Raw genomic sequence first — 25,744 nt, 5'->3', positions numbered from 1 at the left:
AGGATTACAATTACAGCCTTAGAAAATTGAAAGTTTAGTACTCCACCCGAAGATCTACTTATTGAGCGTTCATCTTTATTTGCTTGCATGAAACTTGCACAGAGTATATTCTTGTTGAGCATTTGTTCTGATTTGATCACAGGACAGTTATGCATCTGTTATTCATATTGATTTGTTTATGAGGTATTTACTCATCTTCCCACATTAGTCATTTGCTCACCCCACACATTTCACTGCATGACCCTGTCACTTGCCAAGCTACAGAAAGGCTGATTCTTTTTAAAAGTGAATTCTGCACAATTCAACAGAGCACTTAAAAGTGCATAAATCTACATTTGTGGTATGCACTTGAATCTGTCCCACAGAACAGTGACAGTCTGGAGGTGCCCTTAGCTTCCAGACTACTTGACCACTTTGGCAAGAGTGAAGAACAAATCATCTCTGAAAGTTTCTTACCGTTAACATTAACAGCAGCAGGAGCAAACCACATGTCTAGATAACGCCTGTTTCCAACGAAGCCATAAAGTCTTGCTCCATATGTGCCACTGACATTTTTCTGGAGATGAGAGATCTTCAGGCTGCAGTTTCTGTTGGTTAAATTCCCAACAAAGATCACCCGATCCAGAAAGTGGGGATTTGTTGGAGTCAGGTATTTCTCCGAGGTCGAAGAGCCATTGTATAACATGATACCAGTATAATCTTTCAATGTGTGATTATACTCAGGGTCAAAATACCAAATCATGAAGAAGTTGTCAACCCGAGCCTTATCATGCATTAGGCCAATCTTGCATGGAATCAGGATGCAGGATCCTTCCCACGCAGCCAGATTATTCGGTGCAATAGTCAACATATTTTCCTTACCCAAGATACCTAAATCGGAGAACAACATGTGATATTTTGCTCAGCTCCCACCATGCGTTCAGAAGGATGATGAAAATGATCTGAAGGCAGTGCTCTCTAATAAAAAATAACCTAAACTTCTGATGACCTCTCCAGACTGGTGGCTTTTTAGCAGAAATATTCTGAAACATGTCAATAGCAGTACATTAGTGGGGGATTTATACTGGACCATCGTCACATCATCAGAGGCACTTTTAGGGTGGCAGTAGTGGTGTGGTCTCACTGAGCACTACCCTGCAGGGGGCATCAAGACAAGGTTTCAGAATGGAGCTACAGAGGTGGGGCTCATGGAATTTTAGTGTCGCAAAGGGCACTGCTGAAATCTGAGAGCCCAACATCCACCACTGCCTTCTCCTCATTCTTTTCTAAAGAGCAAAGAGAGCAGTGGTGCTTAAATGAGACCAGAAGCCCAATTTGCTTTTGTTGGCACAAATCAAACCTGCATCACACATCATGCATTACCTGGAAGGAAGAGCAGACAAAAGAAGCTCCTCATTGTGGATTCATGCAAGGGCCAAATCTGGAAGCAAAGGGGTGGAAATGGATTATTGATTCATTCCGTAACAGTTATTTACCATCAAAAATATATTCCCCGAGTCATAAGAATGTGTATGGAAATGTGCTCACATTTCCAGGCTTTTATGCACCTTGGTGGAAGGAGGACAACCTGTCACATGCTCTATTCCAGTCCATTGAACTTCTTCTCCAATAGTACTCCTATGGGAAGGGCCGTAGCTCAGGGACAGAGCACATGATTTGCATGCAAAAGCTACCAGATCATTGCAGGGCAAGGAGAGATTGCTACCTCAAGTCCTGGGTTGTTGCTGCCAGTCTGTAGGCAATATTGACTTGAGCCTGTGTGGTGTAATAGTAAGAGTGCTGGACTATGACTTGGGAGACCAGGGTTCAAATCCCCACTCAGCCCTGAAGCTCACAGGGTGACCTTGGGCCAGTCACCATCTCTTCGCCTTACCTACCTCACAGGGTTGTCGTGAGGATGAAAGGGAGGAGGGAACCATGTGCACCACCTTGAGCGCCTTGGAAGAAGAAAGGTGGTATATAAATGTAATAAATAAACAATAAATAGTACCAATGGGCTGGTTCTCTGTATGGCACTTTTCAATGTCCCTAACTATCAGGAAGACAGTCGTCTCCAGTAAGCATAAAGGATGGGGGGGGGGGGGATACAGATTCAAATCCATTATGTTCACAGCAGCCAGAAAGTTTTGCATGCTGCTGGGAGTTGTCTTTGAAATTCCTCTTCGCTTTCATAAACAATCAAAATCACCAAACCAGTACAAAAGAAACTTAATATTTTGTTTCTTTAACCAGATTATTGGGGGGGTGTCACCAAAGCAACTCCCAAACCGTTTTCTACCAATCAGCTAATGTAGCGCCCTCCCTATTTAACAGGAGTGATTCCAAAGATTTCAATAGTTGTTGTCCAATCACTATAGAAATTTCTGCACAGACCACAGTCCAAAACTCTGACACTTTGTCACAAATTCTCCACCTGACCTGAAATTACCTCAGCTACTTATATCCTCAACAACATAGTCTCTAATTAGACACCTTCATTTGAAACAGTCTCATAGGAGTCGTATGCCATTTTTGAGTTATTTTCAATGCACGTTCTCTCATGGTAGATAAAACGGATGTCAATGGGAACCTTAACCACATAGAAGTCCAACCATTGTCTTCAATCAAAATATTCCAGTCTGACTCCCACATTCATTTCAGGCCTTCTGCAGAGCCCATATCAATGCTCAGAAGTAGGATATAAATAGGAGACACCAACCTCTCCACTTCCCCCTCAGAGCTCAGAAATACTAGCTTGATCTGCATGAGAGCAAGGAAACTTCTTAAGAACATTTCCAAAACAATGCAGCTATATTGCAAACAGAAATTGTGATTCTAAATAAGGAGAAACCAAAATGGACCAGTTTCACCAACCATAGTGAACATGCACTGAATTTGCCTTGCAAAATTGAAAGCCCCTTTTCAAACTCCTGCCTGTTTCGATCTGGCCACTGACAGCTACTGCTTCTCCGCCATGCTGAGATGCTGCAGGAAGTACAGTGAAGCTTGGATCAGAAGACTAAGACATGCCAGGCCCTGTGACATCCCCCCTATGAGTGCAGGGCAGGGCAGGGCAGGGTCTCAGGCTGCCCCATCAGCTGCTCCTGTCTCTGTCTCCTCTTTTTCGCAGAGGCAAGACTCAGCAGACTGAGCTGCCCTACTAGAGTTCATCCTCCCCTTGCAATAAATAGATTTTGCAACCTGTATGCCTGCCCACCCCAGTTGTAGTGGAGAGAGCAGAGCATCCCTTACAGAGTCAGGCCATCAACAGGATGTGCAGCTATACCCTCCGACATTCCTCAGATGAAAACAGGGACATTCTATTTCACATCAGTTTCTTTGCTTCCTCCTGATCAAGTACAGTACAAAATTTATTAGTGGAAACAAACAAAACTGAAGTATTTTAAGCACAGAAAACTTTCAATTTATGTATTGTGTTTGAGAAAGACGGGGGGGGGGGAATAAAAACCCCAAATCAATGAATACAACTAACTGTGTGTGTGTGTACACACACAACATGAACAATAAATGCAACATTGTAAAAATAAATCTTCTTCTTTGGCGATCACTTGTAGCCGAGTAATATTGTCTTCCATAGACACAGCTTTAACAACGAGTCCGTAAGTGACTGTGGAGGCCAATTCTGGACCCACATGTCCTTCCTCAGTGGGGACATTGGTTTCTGGGCCGGAGTTGATCACATACAGACAGACAGACACATGGGTGAAAAGAGTTCTGAACCGAATTCAAAGGTTGCTTGGGGTTAGACCTCCCTAGGGTTTGGAGCGAAGTTTGGTTCAGTCTATATTTTAATGTGAAACTACCTACTTCTCATTTCCTGAAATAAAGTGTTGACCAAAACTCAGCTATCTTTTGGCTGTTCTCCAAATGTATAAGTCTTCCATCAAAACACATATTTAAAATGCACATGGAGGGAGGAGTATGCATTAAAATGCATATATTGGTAGAAATGACCACATTAAAAATGCTTTCTGTTAGGTAAATTTACTGGGGGAAATGTATGTATGAGGCAAAACGGCATGCAAAGGTGTACATTTTTTTTAATAATAATAATAATACTAATAATAATAATAATAATAATAATAATAATAATAATAATAATAATATCTTTATTGTCATTGCCCCCTCTCGGGGACAACGAAATTACTTTAGAGATAATTTAAAGGAAAAAAGGAAAAAAATGTGGAAATGTGGCAAACCGAAATTAAGATAGGATACATGAGAAATGGAGCAAAGCCAACTTCAACAAATCCGACTACCGCATGCCCTCCTACCAATCTTTCTAACACATGGGCCAAAGAACAGTTTGTATCTTTAAGTGAAGGGAATGGAAGGGTTTCCCCACCCCCACCCCACCCAGCTACATATATTGACAGCATGATACTGGATCCAGATCGGGACCCAAGAGGCAGGGAGGAGTGCCTGTTAGAAGGCTTTAACTGTTTGCTTCAAATCTCAATCAGAATTGAGAGTCCCACACCTACAAAACTGAGATAAACAAAATCTTATTTTACTTTGCAAATTGCAGGTGAAGAGAGGCCACAGTGGGGGGTGAAGGGTTAACACTGCCTTGTTTCCTGATTGGGTCCCCCACAGTGAAAATCTGTGTAAACAAACACACCTGCATTGAAAGGCACAGCTATGTAACATTTACACGTCCTTTAGAGTTTCTCCCAGCAGGGAAGTGATGGGAAATGTTTCCCCAACTAAAACCCTGTACATTGGGCTGCTGTCTGGAGGAGACAGTTTGCCCAGGGACCTGCCAAACCTACAGCCAGCCCTACATGGATCACAACTGCTAATTGCCTTGTTCACACAGTCGACTGAACAGAGGTGCCAGCTGCCTCTACACAGTACAAGGGTTTGCATGAAACAGTTCACATGTGTTGATTTGCAAAGCTCAGCTCTTGTGTACACAGAATCGACTCCCCTTGAACATTAGATGTGAATAACTGCGAGTGTGTACAGCTCAGCTGCCTAGCTACACAGGTATACAGATTGTACCCTCACTGTGTGTCACCTGTGAACACCCCTAGTGAGACTTCCCCTTATGGATCATTCCTTAAAAACCCCTTAGAAAATCAAAGATCTCAAATAAGAGTTATTTCCCTAGGACTTATTCATTTGTATTCCTACCTGATAGTGAAGATACAGGCGAAGGCTGAGGAGCTCAGCTTAGCTGTGTTAAGAGCGCCCTTTCAGGGCCGAGTGCAGCTGTTTGCCAGGGTCCAAGTCAGCCAAGCTGTGATGGCCCAAAATAACAGTAAACCCAGCAGCGACTAAGGGTGTGCATCTGTCACAAGAACTTCCCCCTTTCTGCCCTGAGCAGAAGATCTGTGGGCATCTAGTTCTGCTGCTTCAAGCTTGGCTGAGTCTCTGCGGTTCAGGGTGAGGTATTTTTGTTAGAAGAGTAGCCTACCCACGTTGCTGTGAGTTTGAGACCGGAGCAATGCATGGCTGGCCAGCAGGAACCCCGGACAGCAGAGGACCATCCAATGTTTCATTTAAGGAAGGGGTGGGCCCAAACATCAACTGCAGGCATCTGCCGGATTTCATGTGGGTGGCAAGAGGGGGGGGTGGAAGAAGGAAGAACAGGGTAGCAGAGAGAGGGTAGCAAACGTAACTCCATAGTGACCAACATAACATTTGTATGCTGCTTTACATAACATTTTGTGTTTTAGCTAATATTATTTGAACTCCAGTTAAGATTAAACTGTTTGTGTGTTAACTGGCTTAATCCTCAAGCTGTATGTCACAGTTTAAATGCTTTCTTTTCACAGTATTTTAAAACTGATGTGACCAATATAACAATTTTGGAGCCTCCAGAATTCCATACCCTCCAAGTGTCCCTATTTTCCAGGGACAGTCCTGAATTTACAGAAGCCGTCCCAGTTATTGATTTGATCCCGGGTTGTCCTGCTTTTCTTTAGAACCTCCCTGTTTTCATGGGAGAAATATTGGAAGGCATGGAGTTATGCGAACCCCAAGCCAAGGAGATGAGTAACTTTACAACCTTAGATGACATCTGAAGGCAGCCATGTACAGGGAAGTTTTTTAATGTTTAGTGACTTCTTTTGTTTTCATATATCTTGGAAGTCACCCAGAGTGACTGGTGGGTGGGCGAGAGGCAAAAATGGGTGGAGCAAGGAATGTTAATTATACCTTTGTATAGTAGGCGAACACTCGCTCACCTTTCTGTATTCTCTGTATTCTCCAAGACACATGATCAGAGTTCAAAGACACATTCCAGCCAAGCAACAACACTAAGGGGGCAAAGTGTGTTTGTGGCTGGAGAGAGCTCTGAGGAAGAGATAAAAACACCCAGGAAAGCTGCATTCAGCCTCCAGGCCTGACATTCCACATCCTAGTTAAAGACCACAGTGGCAGACCCATGTCTTCAAAGACAAGTCTACAATTTAAGTACAATTGAAGACACCAGAGGGATGCAAGCACAGGATATACTGGACCCTTTGCCCTAGCCCTCCTCCCTTAACTGATGGTCAAACACAACTCCCACCCCCAATCCTCTTCCCCAACTCCATTTGGGCTCTAATACTAAAGTGATCCAAGCTGAAAGGAAAAGCACCTTCAACAGGAGTGAAGGGTGAGCAATAGACAGGGAGATGGTGCCCCTTGGAACTGCAGGTCTGCCTGAATGAACCATTACTACTTGAGACTTGTTTGGAGCAGAGTTCGATTGGAAGACAAGGTTGTGGAGTGGCCAGATGAAAGTGCAGTTGAGGCTAATGAGGCTCCTGCAATTTCAAAAGATTTGTAGAAGAAGGGTCAGCGTATTGGCTGTGTGACCTGGTCATCTTCTTGCATCTGCCACCCCCCTCGCTTATAGACTCACTCACAGTGTCTCAATGCTGCTGAGCAAGGGAGACTTACAGTTCCTTCCCAGAGCCAGCAGGTGGCCCAGAATACCTTGGAAGCTCTGTGTGTTTGCCTAATAAGCTCTCATGAACAAGGGGATTCTAGCTACTTATGTGACTCTGGCCAAAACTAACCTGATGAAAAAGAAAGAGCTCCGCCTACTGACTATCAAAGCGATAGCATGAGGGGCTCAAAATGATGTACTTTTCGCTACAGTTCCATGTCAGCACCCTGGAGTCCAGACTTAATCTACTTATCCAAATAATTCATTCTTAAAACTGAATTTTTTATTATTTTTCAGAAAACAGAACAAAACATACAGAGCAACCCAAAGGATGAATACAACAGTCCGTTAAAAAACAAAAGCAAAGCAAAAAACAAGTCAAATCATGTAGACTAGCAATTGCTTTGTACAGCAGTATTCATGTTTAGTTAGCAATGCCAACACTAATGTTTAACATGTAATTGAAAGACACTTTGATTAGCTCAGCAAGCTACAGGAGGAAACTAACAGCTAAGAACAGAATTGCCAAATGAGGGTTAAATTTGGATTAGAACAGATGTGGTCAACCTTACTCCTCCCAAGGACTGCATTCTGTTCTGGGTGCCAGTGGTGGGTGGGGCCAGAGATTAAGTGGGAGGAGCAATGAATGTAAATTTCAGTTTCAAACAGTAGGTTGGTTTTCACACACACTCATTAGAATCAAGACAACAGCTGTTCAGAAAACACAACAGTGCAGTGGTGCCAAGTTGAATAAAATACTGAGGGGGCCCAGGTAAGCCCCACCACACATAATCAGTCACATGACACAGCACACATGTGGACATGTGGATTGACCCTGGACTAGGGACTTGACTCCTGACTTGCCACAAGGTAGGCCATGGGTTCAGGACATCAACAGAAGAAGCGCTCCCTACCAATTCATGGGGATATATTTATGTTGTCCATAAAGCATTGGTACTGGCCATTCTACCATCTTTATCTCCTGACCTCCATCCCTTGTCTTGATAGGAGTACAAGTGTGTAACCTTTTGCCCTCCAGATGTTGCTAAACTACAACTCCCTTCAGCCCCAGCAAACATGATCAATAGCTAGGGGTGATGGTGGGAGTTTGAAAGTGACTTCCATTTTTGCAAGTCCAATTCAGTGCATGTTCATGAGGGTCAGAGAAATCTGCCCATTTTGGTTTCCCTCTCTTTCTCATGTTTTTCAGTCATTAAGTTCGCTGCATTTTTACATCAATTTGGGGAATGTGTTTGAGAAGATTCAAACACATTTTCATGCACAGATCTCCTAATGTATGGATTTTTTGTATGCAATTATGCCTAATAAGCTCATTTTTGCCAGTGATATCCCCTAGTGCAATGCAAAATTCGGTGAAGCAGATTTCAAAGGAAAGTTGGGTTTTGCTTTGGGAAGGTTAGCTTAGGTGAGTTTGTATGAAAAAGCAAATTAATGTATCTCTTCCCTCCCTCCACCCATCCTCAATGTATGCTAGGGAATACTCTCTTCCTGGCAGTTAGGAACATGGAAAAGGGCTGGATTCTGAGCTCATCCCATTGGTCCATTCAAGTCAGTGCTGTTATTGGCTTCCAGCAGCTCTCCAGGGCTTCATATGGGAATCTTCCCCAGCCCAGAGCAAGAGATAGCAGGGTTTGGAACTGGGACCTTTTCCATTAAAAGCCCATGCTCTGCCACTGAGCAATGGCCCTTCCCAGTCAGTATACAGAGACAGTGCACAAGAGGAAAAGGCAAAAATGGGGAGATGAGGAGGCAGGAACCTGAGACTTTCCAGACTGGCCTAAGCTTTGGGTCCAAGGTAGCCAATGTGGTGCCCTACAAACATTGTTTGATTCTAAATGGGGATTTAAACCAAGGTTCATCTTATGGAGATGTTTATCAAGAATTCATTCTCTTACAAAAGGGATGTGAACACAAGACAACATTTGAGAAAAGAGTGGAAAGTATGGCGGAAGAATCATCACTTGTGAGAAAGGAGTGGGGTCTTGATTGCCCCTCCTGCTTTGTGGTTTCTTCTAGGTTCTCTTATCCAGACATATCCTTTGGGACTTTGCTCTGTTTCTTTGTTCTCAGAAGGTGGTCACAATATTGATGACTGCTTGTTTCAGTTCTTTGAAATCCCTATAAATCAAGCTTTGGGGCAAAGAAAGAAAACATACTCAGCATCATATTCCAGAGATGTCAGAGAATTATGACAAAAACAGAAACAGGAGCAGAAATTGTCTATGTTCACTTAATCATCCCATGCCATTTTGAGTAACCCAGTCCAACGAATATGATTGCTTTACTATTGTTGTTGTTTTCAGACTGCAAATGTTTAGGGAAGCTTTAAATGTTTGACAGACTATTGTATTTTAATATTTTGTTGGAAGCCGCCCAGAGTAGCTGGGGAAACCCAGCCAGATGGTCGGGTATAAATAATAAATTATTATTATTATTATTATTATTATTATTATTATTATTATTATGACGTGTGTTTTGTTTTTGCTCCCATTTGCACTGTGTTTCCTTTATTTTGAAATAAATGAGATGGAATAATGTAATGACACCATAGTTAATTACATATATTGCATAAGCTACATAAATTTTCCACAGTGGACAGGAAGACAAATAATGTAGTTTTTGGAGGAAGAACTGCAGCAGCATGGAAACAGTGCTGCATGTGGTGGAAAAGGGTGCCATCTTACATCTTACATCCGTAATCCTACCATCCCCACAACTAACAGACCCCTAGCATTATCTGCATCATTCTGTAAAGTTGTGCACCTCACTCTCAGATCTCTCAGGACATCTCTAGGCCAGATATAATCCAATGGATTCTTATGCATATTGCTTTTGAGGTGGTTCCTGCCAATTCTTGCACAAACTGGGTAGTATTCAATTAAGTGCTATGCAGAGTAGACCCATTGAAATTAATGGACCTAAGTTAGCCATGTCCATCAATGGGTCTACCCTGAATAGGACTAGTCTTAAACACAACCCACTGAAGGTGAGCTCTGCAGTTTACTCAGCTCCAAACCTAATTCCTAGGTCATTTAAAGGTCTATGCCTTTCAAAACCCCAAGGCAAATTTTGGAAAGCAAAATGGAAAACATTGTGAGATGCAAAATTCAGAATGTGAATATGGGAATGCTTAATGTAGGCAACATTTCATTTTAGCCCCACAATCCTGTTAGCGAATGAAGCTGGTTTTTTGCCTGAAGGATGTGAGACCTTCTACTAGCAATGACTTGGTTTCTATCAGCTGGGGTGGAATGAGCATCCATGACCTCTGCTTGAAAATATGACATAAGAAAAAGGCCACTGGTACAGAAACAGAGACTCAGAGTCTGAGATGTTGGGATTCTGTGCTCAGCTGTGGGATGAAATAGGATTAGTGCCTAGGTATTAGAACAAAAGAAGGCTTCCAACAAGCCATCATTTCAATAAAACCAGCACCAGCAATTGGAACTTCCAGGAGGCTGAAGAAGAGGCATTGCCACCATTATCCTCTGCAGTGTTTCCATTTTGCTGCCCTCAACCTCCTCTGGAGAAGAGATTATTATTATTAATCAATCAATCAATGATTACCCATCCTTCACCTTAAGATCTAGGGGTGAGTTACAGCACTAAAACAGTATTAAAAACAATTTAGAACAACTTTAAGCCATAAAAACAAAGCAGATCCTAAAAGCGTACACCTCAACTGTTACATGCGAGGGCAAAGAGGCGCATCTTCAGCATCCTCTGAAAGTTGTATAATGAAGGTGCCAGGTGTACCTCTGTTGGGAGGGAGTTCCACAGCTTAGGGGCCACCACAAAGAATGCCCTGTCCAAGGCCCTCACTACATTCAGCCTCTGAGGGCAGAGGAACTACCAACAGAGCCAATCTCAGCACCCAAGTGAGGCTGTAGGGAAGGAGGCACACTTTCAGATATTTGGGGCCTGAGATGTTTAAGGGTTTTAAACGCCAATGTGAACACCTTGAACTGGGCCCAGAAATGAACTGGCAACCAAGGCAGCTATTTCAAATGGGGTTATATCATATCTAAATGGAACACCAGCCAGTAATCTGGCTGCTGCATTTTGGACCAGCTGAAGCTTCCGAATCGCCTTCAAGGGCAGCCCCACGTTGAGTGTGTTGCAGTGATCCAATCTGGAAGATACCAGACCATGGAGTACAGTGACCAAGTCATCTCTATCCAAAAGGGTTCATAGCTGGAGAACCACCCAGAACAGAAGAAAGGCACTCCTAGCCACAACCACCCCTGCAATTCTTTGTATTTTGGTAATAAGGGGATGTTTTTTGTAAGCCACCTTGGGCACAGCTCACTGCGGAAAGGTGGCCTATAAATAAGCTCAATCAGTTTTACTCACAACGGACATCTATAAGAATGGTTGGGGAGCGTGATGGGCCTGCGCTGTTGCTTGCTTCACAATGGTAGGTCCCGGAGTCCTCTGGTTTCACTTCATGGATGGTCAACACATTATCTGCAGAGTTCTGCAGCAGCTGTTGCTCATCTTTGTACCATGCGTATTTGAGTTCTCGGGGGTTAGCTGCGCTCACTTCGCACGTCACCTGAAAACGGCTAAACTGATGGACCACCTTTTCTGTCATTCCCAAAATGTATACCTCCTTGGGAGCAACTGCAGGAAGGGAGGACAAATACAAAGCATCACACAAAGACACAAGCAAATGAATGCAAAATCATCATCAACATCACCGCAGCACCAAGGGTTCTGCTGCATGTCAGTTCTGCTGCACTGTCAGAGACTGACTGGACACTGAGGAATGGGGGTTAGATGCTGAGGAGAGGACCTGGGAAAAGGGGGGTTGAAGTCAGAGGCAGGAGAAACTGCAGCGTTGGAGAGTGAAGAACAGGTGCAGGAGGAGAAAAAGATAGGTCAAGCTGGTGTAAAGTCAAGGACCCCCACGCTGCCGCCACCTCCTGCCCCCACCTCTCCTGCTCCACTGTCTCCCAGGATCAGAAGAGAATTGAAGCGGGAGGCACAGAAACAGGTTACACACAGACATAGTCCTCGTCTGCTTGCACAGGTAGGGGAGATACAGTGCTTTTTTTCCGGGGGGGCACACAGGCATACCCCTAAACATTTTGTGAATCTTTGTACTTTTGTCCATTTATTGTTTTGGTTTTTTATTTTGTCCATTTATTGTTTTACATTTTTTATGCTTTTATTTGAACGATAAAATGGTGATTTTCTTGAATCAAAATGACATTTTTTTAGGGGGGGGAAGCACTGGGAAAATACATAAGCTGAGGTTGAGGCCTCTCTGTTGCTGCAACTGCCTCATCAGGTGCACACCTAGGAGTAGCTGAGAGACGTAGAACTGGTGGACATGCCTTTTCCTAACTTGCAAGTGTACTTCTAATAAAGAGTTAATTCCTCACGCTGGACATTCCTTGCCTGGCAGTGCCATGGCATGCATGATAGCCAGTTGCACAAGAGAGGAATTTCCTGTACTGTCCCCAAAGACACATACATACAGAATGTGACAGCCCTACCCCAGGCACACACTTCCTTCTTGTGCAATCAGCAAGAGCTTGCTGCTTACATCATCCTCAAACTCTCCAAAGCAAATTCTCCCCCCTCTGGTTGGTCTTTATGTATAAATTGTAACTGACAATGGCCCACAGTTTCCATTGACATGTTTCAAAGCAAGGCTACAAAGCACCGGGAATCCACAGTGTAACAGCCACCCGCAAATGAACAGACGATTTAGTTCCTTGAGCATTCAGGCTGAATTTGCTTCATGGGCTGGGCAGAGGCTGTATCTTGGACAGGTGAAATGTGTTGAATGTGGAGACTTCCGGTGGAGCGCGAGCCCGTGGCAGGCGAGGGATTTTCCCGGGAGGGGGAAACCCAGCTATTTTGGCCTTAAAAGGAGGTTTTTTGGGCGAAAAAACTCTCCGTTAAAATCTCTGGTGGGTGTCCAGAGCTCCAGGTTCCCGGCGGTGCCGAAAAGCAGCCCGTCCGGCCGCCAGGTAGCCTCTGAAAAGGAGGTGAAGAGTGCGGCGGAACGAAGCTGCTGGCTATCGGGAAGCCATTGCTGCGGCTGAATAGCGAAGCCCCGAGCCTGTGGGGAACAGCGCTCCGCTCTCAAAACCAAGAAATTCGGACTCGCAATAATAAATTGGCAAGAATTCGGCAAGAAGACAAAAGAGAAGTCACGAATTAAATAAGAAAGATTCCGAGTTCATCGATCGTTTGGTGTCAGCTAAGACGCAGATCGTATGCAGAGCAGGAAAGTGAAAGTAAGTTGCCGCTTGCAGCTAAAGTTTCTGTTTCCCCCAATGTTTTGAAACTGTTTCAAGCAAAGTTAAAAGATACAGCTAAGCTAAAAGGGGGAACGGAGTAAGAAGAGGATAATGCGAATGTCCTTGATGTAACGGAGGTCACTGAGACTCAGATCTTATTTCCCGGTTTATTTACTTTTACTTTGTTTGCCTCCGTGATTATACTTCCCTCACCCTGTGAGCAAGTACATTGGTCAATGATGTGTGCTCCGGGGCTTCTAGAAAGCAAATTAAGTAGCATTACTTACAATGAACATCCAAAGTGACTGTTTGGGATGAGGTACAGCCAACATAGTTGCACACTTCACAAGTGTAAGACGTTTCAGATCCAGGTGTTGCAGGGAAAGCCAATACATTTGAGCCACTATACTTATGTTCAACTGTATGTGAATCTGATTTAACCCAATTGTACCAGTTGTTTCCAGGGTTACTTCTGCCCACAGAGCAGTTCAGCATGACGGCATCTCCTTCCTTTATTGGCAAATCATTCATAATGGTAAGCTTGACATCCTCGGGACGATCTGGAAAATCAGGTCAATGTGCCTGTTTGTGGATTGCATACATAATAACAAACTGAGGTGATAAAGGGTCTGGAAACAAAGCCTTATGAGAAACAGATGGGGGAACAGTTGGGCATGTTTAGCCTGGTAAAGAGGAGAATGAGAGAAGATATGATAGCTATCTTCAAATATCTAAAGGGCTTTTCTGGAGGCCAGGACCCAAACCAGTGGATTCAAGTTACAAGAAAGGAGATTCTGACTAAACATCAGGAAGTGGACTCTCCTTCCTTGGAGGTTTAAATGCAGAACTTGGATGGCCCTTTGCACGGAAAGGATTCCCTTTTTCACTACCCCTGGTGCATATTATTGCAGCCTTTGTGATGACGTGGCTAATCGCATTAGTTGATTTTTGACCCCCACCATCTTCTCAATCCACAGAAGGACCCATCCTTTCCCACTGTGCACTCACATCTCACATTCAGTTTCATGGTACTGTGGGATATCTCTGACCCGTCCAGATTGCTCAGCAAGCAGCCCACCGTTTTCCCGTTGTCTTCCCATGTGGGTTCAAACGTCACCGTCTTCGTGATTTGATTTTCAAGCATGGTTATTTGTGGAGACAAGTGATGCTTCTCTAAGCCACTGAGAGTCAAGAGTACGAGCACATCAGTGCAATGGTAAGGCACTGAGCAGATCACTTCTGTAGTCCTCCCTTGGTGGACTATCGCAGGGACTATTTCCAACCTGGGTTCTGGAGGTGACTCTGAATCCACAGAAGGAAAGAAAAGAAAAATAGCAGTCCCTCGTTAGGGCAAAGTGATGATAAAAAGTTCCTGGGTAAACTGATTGATACTGCTGAGAACCTGATGTCTTGGCCATCAATACATAGGAGGCTGTCATATACTGAGCCAAGCCATTGCTCCATCCACCTCAATATTTTCTACACTGAACAGCTGCTGCTCTCTCCAGGATTTGAGACAGGAGTCTCACCCAGTCCTATCCTACAATGTGTTTAAAACACTCTTATACCACTTTAACAGTCATGGAGAATCCTAGGAGCTATGGTTTGTTAAGGGTGCTGACCTCATGGAGATATTACTTCCCAAACCATAACAAGCAGTGCTATTTTTCTAGGAAAAAAGTTGCCGGAACTCACCATGAACGCCTCCTTTGTTCTCTTATAACGGCAATAGTGCTCACCTGAGAGGTGCCGGAACTCAGTTCTGGTGAGTTCCAGCTGGGTGGGAAAGCCCTGGTAACAAGCAAGATTCCCAACAACGTTCCATGATTGTTAGTGGTATAAGAGTGCTTTAAATGTATGTGTGTGGATGAAGCATCTGGAGATGCTGGGAACTGAAGCTAAGACCTTCTGCATGCAAAGCAGCTGCTCTACCACTGAGCTACAGAGTTTCTCCAAAACATCAGTATCCACCTGTGTTTTAGCACAGTTCCAGGCCTTGGGGGGCTGTTGGACACAATACACTGTGGGCTGACCTGTGGGCCCACCTGATTGTCTCTTTCTTGGGGCCCAGTCAGTTCTACCAACAAGATTGTGCTCGTACTTTCTTGATGCAACTATCTAGGAAAAGACGGCATGTCATAATGTACCACCACTTCCATTTTCAGCATCATGTTGTAGCTGCTCCAGATGGCTAGAAACCGCTAAAGAAAAATTAAGGCAGTCCATGGTACTGTGGGTTAAACCACAGAGCCTAGGACTTGCTGATCAGAAGGTTGGCGGTTCAAATCCCCACGACGGGGTGAGCTCCCGTTGCTTGGTCCCAGCTCCTGCCAACCTGGCAGTTCGAAAGCACATCAAAGTGCAAGTAGATAAAGAGGTACCACTCCGGTGGGAAGGTAAAAGGTGCTTCTATGCGCTGCTCTGGTTCACCAGAAGCAGCTTAGTCATGCTGGCCATATGACCCGGAAGCTGTATGCCGGCTCCCTTGGCCAATAAAGCGAGATGAGCGCCGCAACCCCAGAGCCGGTCACGACTGGACCTAATGGTCAGGGGTCCCTTTACCTTTATCTCATTAAAAAAAAAACAATGTATGCAATCGAAGAATTATCATGACATCTTCAGTAGTTTGATGTGAAGAAATTCAACAGGTGACATCAACATTCCATCAGCATTCCACGGCCACTGAGAATGCTCAGTTCTCTTTGGATTCTCACCTGCAAGCCCAGCAACACCTGTGGGGGGGGGGGGTCACACAGGTTCCCTAAACCTGTCTTAGTTTTTTTCCCCTAAAGATCACTTGTACTTATGCCAACCTTGAACTGACCCCGAGCCTGCTAATACTCAGCACTTGTGCAGGGGTTTTGGCTACACAGAAACCTCCCCTCTCTTCTGAAGTTTGGAAATAGAGGGAATGATTCACTGCTAGCATCATTTCTGGCCTGAAAGTTGACCACTCAAACACTGTTGATGATACTTTGAAAGGGAGGGTTCTGCATCTCAACTAAAAGACCACTTTTATATGGGATGGAGCAAAAAAATCACAGCTGTTCTGCCAAGCTCTTACCTGTAACATTAACTGTGGCATCAAGGAACCACTTGAGTCTCCAAGGATAGTTTCCAACAGAAGCAACGACTCTTGCCCCATACCTGCCGCTGTCACTTTTCTGGAGCTGAGTGATCATCAAGCTGCAATCTCTATTACCTAGGTCCCCTGAAAATTTCACCCGACCCTGAAAGGCAGCACTTCTTGCATTGCCTTCTGCGAATTTGAAGCTGTTGTACAACAAGGTACCGTTATAATCCTGCAAATTGTGGTCCCAAAAAGGCTCAAAGTACCAAGCCACAGCTGTGGCGTTGATGGTGGCAAAGTTAAATGTTCCACTGATCTCACACGGAATCAGCACACAGGATCCTTTCCAGGCCACCAAAGAGTTAGCATGTTTCCTCAGTCCACTTTCATCAGACAAGAAACCTGAAATGGGAAAAGTTCAAGGAAGATGGTCATAAGCTTGCGCCTGTCCACCTCATTATATCACATAATGATGTAGTTGTAATAATAGTCATATTTAAGAGGTTACAACACAGAAGTCAAGCTCTAAGATTTTATCATTAGCACAATTTCAACGTCTCTCTCTCTCTCTCTCTTTATCTTACTCACCAATAACACTGAGCGTGACTGGTGAGGACCGCGATGTGCCCACACTATTGCCGGCTTCACACCAGTATCTGCCAGAGTGTGCTAAAGTAACTTCTGGAATGGACAACTCTTCAGTCGCAGAGTCCATCTCCAGCCATTCGCCATCTTTGTACCATGCGTATGTGAGATTCTGGGGTTTTGCCTTTCTGACTTCACACTTCAGCTGAACAGACTTCCCTTCCTGGATCTTGCCTGCTGGTGTCATTTTTATTTTTACACCTTTGGGGGCAACTTCAGGAAGAGAGGAGGACAAAGAGAAACCATCATATGAAGACACCCCACACCTGGTCAACTGAACCCGGGAAACTCACATCATCTAAGGATCTGTTGCATATCAAGTACACAGCATTGAAGTCAGGAAAACAACATAATTTATCAGCCCTGAAACTCTTGACGCTCATATTCTTTTCTTGGGCCAACTGTGAATGCTCACAGCTTACATTACTCTCAATTTCTAGGAGCATGGAAAAAGATCACCAAATTGGTTTTGCCTCAGTGGATCTATCTGACAACTAACAATAGTCCCCAATTTCTATGGGCAAAGGTCCAAACTTTCATAAAACACAACACTGTCAAGTATTTGACATCCACAGTGTATTATCTAGCCACAAATAATGATAATTAATTAATTAATTAATTATACCCAGCCCATCTGACTGGGTTTCCCCAGTCACTCTGGGTGGCTCTAATAATAATAATAATAATAATAATAATAATAATAATAATAATAGGCGATAAAAGATCAAACGTTAAAAACTTCCCTAAATAGGGCTGCCTTCAGATGTCTTCTAAAAGTCAGATAGTTGTTTATTTCCTTGACATCTGATGGGAGGGTGTTCCACAGGGTGGGCACCACTACCGAGAAGGTCCTCTGCCTGGTTCCCTGTAACTTCGCTTCTCACAGTGAGGGAACCGCCAGAAGGCCCTCGGAGCTGGACCTGACGATGGAAGAAGAAAGCTCTGTCTGCAGGAACCTGGACTTCATCCGTTTGTATTCAACCTGCAACCCCTGAATTTGCTGCATAAATAGGTAGAGTGTGCATTTATGCTATGTACCTTGGATGGACCAAACATGCTGAGTGACCTGCTCTCCCTCGCCTTGTGAATTTGTCATTGCAGAATGCCTAAGGGTCCCAGCTAGTAAATAAAGAGGTGCTACTCACAGTGTACATCCACAGTGACCGTTTGGGATAAAGTACAGCCAGCATTGTTGCATGCTTCACATTCATAAGATGTGACCGGTTCAGAGGTCGCAGGGAAGATTAACAGCTCTGAAGCACTATACTTATGTTCAACTGAATGGTGATCTGACTTGACCCAATTGTACCAGTTGTCTCTGGAGTAATTTCTGCCTGAAGAGCAGCACAGCACAACCGTGTCTCCTTCTTTTATGGGCAGGTCATTCATAATGCCAACATGGACACCCTTGGGGCTGTCTGGAAAATCAGATCAAAATGTTTCTTTCTGGATGACACGTATCACAACATTATTACAGTGCATCTGCATACTCAGGGGAATAGGAGAATGTGGCTAAAAACCAGTCAACAAAAAAGAGACTCATGTAAGTAAGTACCTGTTAGAAATGGGGATTGAGCACATTGGGCAATCAATTAATGTGCATCTTTAATTATGTAAATGTTGGTGTCTTTCCTACATCAATGTCCGGGCTTATATCCACCTAACTCCTACTCAGAGTAGGCCCATTGAAACTAATGGACATATCTAAGGCAATGTTCACACTATACATTTGACCAGTCATGGTTTCCCCCAAAGAATTCTGGGAGCTGTGGTTTATTAAGGGCGCTGAGAGTTGTTAGGAGACCCCATTCGCCTCTCAGAGCTACAATTCCTAGGATTCCCTGCAAAGAGGGATTGATAGTTAATCTACTCTGGGAACCGTAGCTCTGGGAGGGGATTAGGAGTAAGCAGTAATGCATCCTAATACCAACTGCTAGAAACCACAGGAGGGGAGAGTGCTCTTTTGCTCAGATCCTGGGGTGGGTTTCTCACAAGTCACTATGAGAACAGGGTTCTGGACTAGATGGGCCATTGGTCTGACCCAGCAGGCCCTTCTTAAGTTCTTAAGTACAGTGGTACCTCGGGTTAAGAACTTAATTCATTCTGGAGGTCCGTTCTTAACCTGAAACTGTTCTTAACCTGAAGCACCACTTTAGCTAATGGGGTCTCTTGCTGCCGCCACACTGCTGCTGTGCAATTTCTGTTCTCATCCTGAAGCAAAGTTCTTAACCCAAGGTACTATTTCTGGGTTAGCGGAGTCTGTAACCTGAAGCATCTGTAACCTGAAGCATCTGTAACCCGAGGTACCACTGTATAAGAGGAAGAGAATCTTTGGGTGTCCTACAGCCACAAGCCTACACATACCCTTTTGCTAGTTTGCAACCTCCAGGCATCATTTATGGGCTGAAACTTGCCATATTAAACGCTGCTATCAACACTTTGAAAGAGAAGGGCTTTGGTCCCACATCCTTCATAAGTAATGAAGGCAAATTAGAACTGCTCTGCAAAACTCTTACCTATAACGTTGACCGTAGCGTTACGAAACCATTTGTATCTCCAATTGTAGTTTCCAACGGAAGCAACAACTCTTGCCCCGTACGTGCCGCTGTCCTTTGTCTGGAGCTGAGTAATCATCAGGCTGCAGTCTCTGTTGCCCAAATTGCCTATGAACTTCACCCGGTCCTGAAAGGCAGGACTTACTGCCATTGTTTTGCCTTTCCTCCTTTTGGAACTGTCATACAACAGACTGCCGCTATAGTCAAATGAACTGTTATCCCAAACAGGCTGGAAAAACCAAGCCACGTCCGTGGCACGGACCTCAGCAGAATCATGTGTTTCACTGATCTGGCATGGAATCACCATGCAGGAACCTTTCCAAGCAACCAAAGTATCGGGGCTTATTCTTAGGGGGTAATCGCAATATATATAACCTGAAATGGGAAAGCGGATACGAAAGGTTGGTCAGTTACTCACTTACTATGAAAATTCGCTTCCAGCTCCTTGATGTCACCCATAAACTGAATTCGTCTCCAAGAACTGAGAAATTAACCAAGACCTCTTAATGTTTTTATCATCTCCCTTGACCATGAAGACAATGGATAAGTTTGCATCGGATGATGCAAAAGTACAAAATGTAGCGGGCCGCATTCTCTCACGGCCAACTTTCTGAGGGCCACATTCTAGCAGTGGGTGGAGCCAAAACCAAAGTGGCCATGGCCAGAGAGAGCAGTGAGTGGGGCCACCACCCACTAGCTCACACTGCACAAATCCATTCACACCATGCGTGTATACAGGAGCATACCCATACTCATTATTCTCTCACAAACATATCCTTTGAGTCTCACGTTCTACCCTTCTTACCCTGCTGTAGTCAGGCTGGAAAAATGCCTTCTAGTCAAGGGGAGTAGTTTTTGCCAGAGATGTTGCAGCACAGAGAGAGAATTAACCCTTCTCTTCAGTTACAGGGAACCAGGCAGAGGGCCTTCTCGGTAGTGGCACCCGCCCTGTGGAACGCCCTCCCATCAGATGTCAAAGCGATAAACATCTACCTGACATTCAGAAGACATCTGAAGGCAGCCCTGTTCAGGGAAGTTTTTAATATGTGACATTTTAGTGTATCTTTCATCTTTGTTGGAAGCCGCCCAGAGTGGCTGGGGAAACCCAGCCAGATGGGTGGGGTACAAATAATAAATTATTATTATTATTATTATTATTATTATTATTATTATTATTATTATTATTCAGAGCTGTGAGCCTTCCTCTCTCTCCCCCCCCCCATGCTCCCTGTACAATAAAGCTTCAAAAAAAGTCTTCTATAGGCTTTAATAGATGGCCTTCCTGTCATGTGACAAAGGTATTTGAGAGCAGAAGCTGTAAAGGAGTCAATAATAATAATAATAATAATAATAATAATAATAATAATAATTTATTATTTATACCCCACCCATCTGGCTGGGCCTCCCCAGCCACTCTGGGCGGCTTCCATAAAAACCAAAAATACAGTAAAATATCACACGTTAAAAACTTCCCTGAACAGGGCTGCCTTAAGATGTCTTCTGAATGTCAGGTAGTTGTTTATCGCTTTGACATCTGCTGGAAGGGCGTTCCACAGGGCGGGCGCCACTACCGAGAAGGCCCTCTGCCTGGTTCCCTGTAGCTTTGCTTCTCGCAATGAGGGAACCGCCAGAAGGCCCTCGGCGCTGGACCTCAGCGTCTGGGCAGAATGTTGGGGGTGGAGACGCTCCTTCAGGTATACTGTCTAGAAATGCTATGAAATGCTGAAAAGCTGCACAATCACTCAGCATGCTGAATCACTGTGATTCATCTTGAGGATGACTCATTATCTGTATAAGTATTGTATCTGCTTGCAGGCAGTGTCTCAGTCCCAGTCTCTCTCTCTCTCTCTCTCTCTCTCTCTCTCTCTCTCTCTCTCTCTCTCTGTGTGTGTGTGTGTGTGTGTGTGTGTGTGTGTGTATGTGTGAGTCAGAGTATGGTGGAGCCTGTGCTCTGTGAAGCCTGTGCCCAATGGAGCCTCTGTGTGACTCAGTAACTCTGTATGCTCTGAAGCTAGCTTAATCTTCTCTTCACTATGCAGTTATTTGCAAACAAGTTTATTTTAACTCAGTAAAGCTTTTATTCTTTTACTGAAGAAGGCTGTGTTATTAATTTATGCTGCGCGTCACTTCCCCCAAATCTAATTGCTGGAGCTGGGCGGGCAGGGCAAGAGGGTGCTGTGGGCCAGATGAAGAGGGGCCATGGGCTCCATCCAGCTCATAGGCCACTGTTTCCCTGATAAATGCCTCTCTGTTGTTTGTAAATGCAGTGGCCAGAATGCAAAGAACCCCATGATTTTAATCTGTGCAAGGAGGCTCTGGATGCCCACTGTGCAAAACATCCATCTCTCCACCACCCATGGTTGCCTGGCCAGATATTTAGGAATCTGAGAGGAGTTTTGAAAGGAGGGCATCTGCTGTGCAAAGCAAAAATGTCGTATTAAGTGTGTTCAAGTCCCGAAAGTGACTTTCTAGCTTGGGGTTTAGCCTTTTCTCTTTTCTGCACGTGCTACTTCTTCTTATCAAGTCTTCCTTTGTCGGTGTCATGGCTGGTGCCCAGTCCCGTGGGGAAGGCGGGAAGGCAGCCATTTCAGGACCATGAATAGCTCAAAGTGAGTTAAGCTACTCTAACAAAGGCTGGGAGCACTGAGGCCTTTTAAGCCCCTGGCTCCAGTCTACCTCCTCTGGGCTCCTTTCCCTTGTGGAGAACTTCAAAGTCTTAAAGGACACTTCTCCTCTATTTCATAGCCAGGGAGGTATCTGGTTCTTCTGCAGCCTCCAACTCTTTGGGTTCCTGCTGGATTCTGGAACCATGGTATGTAGACTATTGCTTGGGAGTAAGTCCCACTGATTTTGATCTGAATGACTCCAGAGTCAATGCATGCAAGTATTGTTGCTTGCTCTCTCATGAGCCACTCATATATTCTTCAATCCTTCCTCCAAATGCTACCCCACAGACCCAGGAGACCAACGGGGCTTGAGACATCCCAGACTGCTTTCCTTAGCACATACCGAAACCTGCATGTATTACCTGCAAGGAACAGCAGCCAAAGGAAATGCCTCATTATGAGTCCATGCAAGTGCAAAGCCTGGAAAAGGAAAAGTGGATTATTACTTAGAGCCTTCACTCATTCACATTATGCTTCTCAGTAGGGGAGGAGGGAGGAGGAGGAGGATGGAATGGAACCAGTGTGGTGTAGTGGTTAAGGTATCAGACTAGGACCTGGGAGATCAGGGATCATAGGCTAATTAAGACAGCAGGTTGGAATCTAGACACATGAAAATGCTGTGAAAATGCATTTTAAAGAGAGTTTTGAAAAATATATTGATTTTTCCATAAGCTCCCCATCACCATCTAGTGTCACATTTGTATAACGCACTTAAAATGTTACATTTGCAGCTGTATAGCTGAGTCCCAAGTAACTAGAGTCTTCCTAGCACTATAATTTGCAAGGTGCCCAGGGAAAAATATACCTTTTTTTGTTTTTAAAAGGAGAGGGAGCTGCAAGAGACACCATTAGTTGTTGTTGTTGTTGTTGTTGTTGTTGTTGTTGTTGTTGTTGTTGTTGTTGTATTTGTATGTTGCCCATCTGACTCAGTTGCCCCAGCCACTCTGTGCAGCTCCAAACAGAATATTAAAAACATGATGAAACATCAAACATTAAAAACTTCCCTAAACAGGGCTGCCTTCAAATGCCTTCTAAAAGTCAAATAGTTGTTTATTTCCTTGACATCTGATGGGAGGGCATTGACTACCAAGAAGGCCCTCTGCCTGATTCCCTCTAACCTCACTTCTTGCAGTTAAGGAACTGCCAGAAGGCCCTCAGTGCTTGATCTCAGTATCTGGGCTGAGCAATGGTGGTGGAGACCTTCAGGTATATAGGGCCTCCTTCGGGTATATAGGGCCAAAGTCATTTAGAGCATTAAAGGTCAGCACCAACACTTTGAATTGTGCTCGGAAACGTACTGAGAGCCAATGTAGATCCTATAAGACCGGCGTTATATGGTCCTGACGGCCATTCCCAGTCACCGGTTTAGCAGCCGCATTCTGAATTAACTGTAGTTTCCAAGTCACCTTCTGTATGCTTACACTAAGCATACAGGTATTGTCCATGTAGATGGTTAGAGTCCAGTTTTGAGAGCTAGGGAGGCATGCTGCATGCAAAGCAAGAGTTGTCAGGAGTTGTTGAGATTTGTGGAAATCTGTCCCATGTGGTGAATCGCTGAACTGCAGATGGCACTGCAGGCACTCTCAGGCACTGGGCTAAGTCCACCAGCCCAGTCTGGGCATTGGAAACTCTGGGATCTAGGAAGAATTTCCTGTGTCAAGTGAGCCTCGCTCAAGCCATGTGGTCTTCTTCGACTCAAGTATGGTCCTGTATATTTGTTGCTCCTGACTTGTGCCTCTGTCCTGGTTTGTTCTTTGACCGTCTCTGGCAGGCATAGAGAAGAGCCTTCCCCTGCCCGTGACTCACGCAGCAAGAGCAACTCTTCCTAGAATGGAGATGAAGGGATGGGAGCCGCTCCAGCAGCTAGATAAGCCATAGGACGCAAGGGTCACTATTGCCAATGCAACATTCTCCAGTGAATCATTAATAGAATCCATTGGGAAACAAAACCCCTTTAGAGTCAATCATCTCTAGAAATAAACCATCCATTTCTCCTGCAGCTCAGGGTCTTAAAGTGACATTGCTTAGCCTAAGGTTATCTGTCCATCCAGACAGGGGGTTCCCAAGTGACCAGAAAACCCCAGTCCAACCTGCTTCTGTACCTTTAACAATGGCTGTTTATACAGGAAACAGGATAGCCACATTTTCACAGCATGGAGGTCAGCAGCATCACCTGCTAATGCCCACAGTTCAAGTTTCTGATTGAGGCCTAGGAGCAGAACCCAATTTCTTAAAAAGTTGGTGACCTTGTAGATTGGGAGGTGAACTTGGCAGCCTGGTTTCTCTCCTCCTTTCTTTGCTTAAGAAAGCAAACCCAAGCTATCCTGAGCAACAACAGCAAAGGCAAACTCACCTGTGGATATGTAAGCTGAGAACTGGCAGCTGTTCTTGCCTGGAAATGAAGAAGTTGCTAAGTTGAGGTATGTCACATGGAGGAATCAAGCATCAGTTTGTCCCTTTGGTGTGTGCGTTTCCCCCCAGATCAAATGTTTGTATATGTGGAGAGAGTTGGGGCTGGTCCAGGAATAAGTCAAGGACGGTTGCTGGCACCTCAATGGCTTGCATTATAATTGCATGGCCAAACATCCTTATTTTCCTCTTCTCCAATAAGCAGCTTCTGTACTGATGCAACCAGACTTGTTTTTTGGGGGTGCTGCAAAGAATTGGAGAGCCACGTCTTCACAGTTTTGGCTTCCAATGGCAAGTATCTCTGTTTTGCTCCTAATCTCTGTGTTGGAAGCCACTGTAAACCTCCAGCTCTTTCTGAGGCTAGCCTGTGTGGTGAATTACCAGAACTACAATGTGGAGCCCCTTCCTGACATAAGGAGATGAGTTAGACCATCTTGCTCAGTGTTGTCCATACTGGATGGCAGTGGCTTCCAAGGGTTTCAGGCAGGGAACCCTACCTGGAGATGGTGGGGGTTGAACATGGGGGTGTGGGTAGCGCTGTGGTCTAAACCACTGAGCCTCTTGGGCTTGCCAATCAGAAGGTCAGCGGTTCAAATCCCTGCGAGCTCCTGTTGCTCTGTCCCAGCTCCTGCCAACCTAGCAGTTCAAAAGCACGCCAGTGCAAGCAGATAGATAGGTGGGAAGGTAAATGGCATTTCTGTGTGCTCTGGTTTCCGTCACGGCATCCCGTTGCGCCAGAAATGGTTTAGTCATGCTGGCCACATGACCCGGAAAGCTGTCCGTGGACAAATGCTGGCTCCCTCAGCCTGAAAGCCAGATGAGCACCACAACCCCATAGTTGCCTTTGACTGGACTTAACCGTCCAGGGGTCCTTTACCTTACCTGAACATGGGACCATTTGACCGTGAAAAGCTTGATCACCACCCCATCCTGATTGGTCTCAAAAGCCCCACATGTCCCTCCCCCAGGAGAAACCACTTGAGGCTTGAGAAAAGGGGTATGTGGCAAAATTAACCCCACTTGAGAGTGGAAATGGCATTTTCTGTTTACTGGTTGCAAGATTAGGCCATTCACATATCCGCTGTGCACTGGGTCCAGTCTCCCAAAATGCTATTTGTTTCACATTTGCAATGGACAAATAATTGCTCTGAACACACCCATGAAAACCCCTCCTGTGCAGGGGCAGCTGCCGAGTTGGTGCGGCAGAACTGACCACACAGCCTTGGACCTGGCAGTAGTCTCAT

At 44.8% G+C, this 25,744-nt stretch overlaps 1 protein-coding gene across 1 annotated transcript in view; it reads right to left on the bottom strand.

The window, feature by feature from the left end:
- CD22 (CD22 molecule) overlaps positions 1 to 24,557 on the bottom strand; it is a 42,922-nt gene extending 18,365 nt beyond the window's left edge. The window contains exons 1-11 of the mRNA XM_077932492.1: positions 24,445 to 24,557; positions 22,454 to 22,511; positions 19,387 to 19,800; positions 18,016 to 18,288; positions 16,814 to 17,083; positions 16,220 to 16,627; positions 14,164 to 14,457; positions 13,443 to 13,715; positions 11,262 to 11,524; positions 1,363 to 1,420; positions 457 to 870 (exon numbers count right to left, since the gene is read on the bottom strand). Of these exons, the coding sequence (XP_077788618.1) occupies positions 457 to 870; positions 1,363 to 1,420; positions 11,262 to 11,524; positions 13,443 to 13,715; positions 14,164 to 14,457; positions 16,220 to 16,627; positions 16,814 to 17,083; positions 18,016 to 18,288; positions 19,387 to 19,800; positions 22,454 to 22,487 (2,701 nt within the window). The 5' untranslated portion in view covers positions 22,488 to 22,511; positions 24,445 to 24,557. The remainder of the gene's footprint in view (positions 1 to 456; positions 871 to 1,362; positions 1,421 to 11,261; positions 11,525 to 13,442; positions 13,716 to 14,163; positions 14,458 to 16,219; positions 16,628 to 16,813; positions 17,084 to 18,015; positions 18,289 to 19,386; positions 19,801 to 22,453; positions 22,512 to 24,444) is intronic.
- Between the last annotated feature and the right edge of the window lie 1,187 nt (positions 24,558 to 25,744).

Source organism: Podarcis muralis, chromosome 7 (assembly GCF_964188315.1).
Source record: "Podarcis muralis chromosome 7, rPodMur119.hap1.1, whole genome shotgun sequence".
Classification (NCBI taxonomy): Eukaryota; Metazoa; Chordata; class Lepidosauria; order Squamata; family Lacertidae; genus Podarcis; species Podarcis muralis.
Note: the sequence above shows the minus strand (reverse complement) of the source record. Positions and strands in the feature narration are given on the sequence as shown.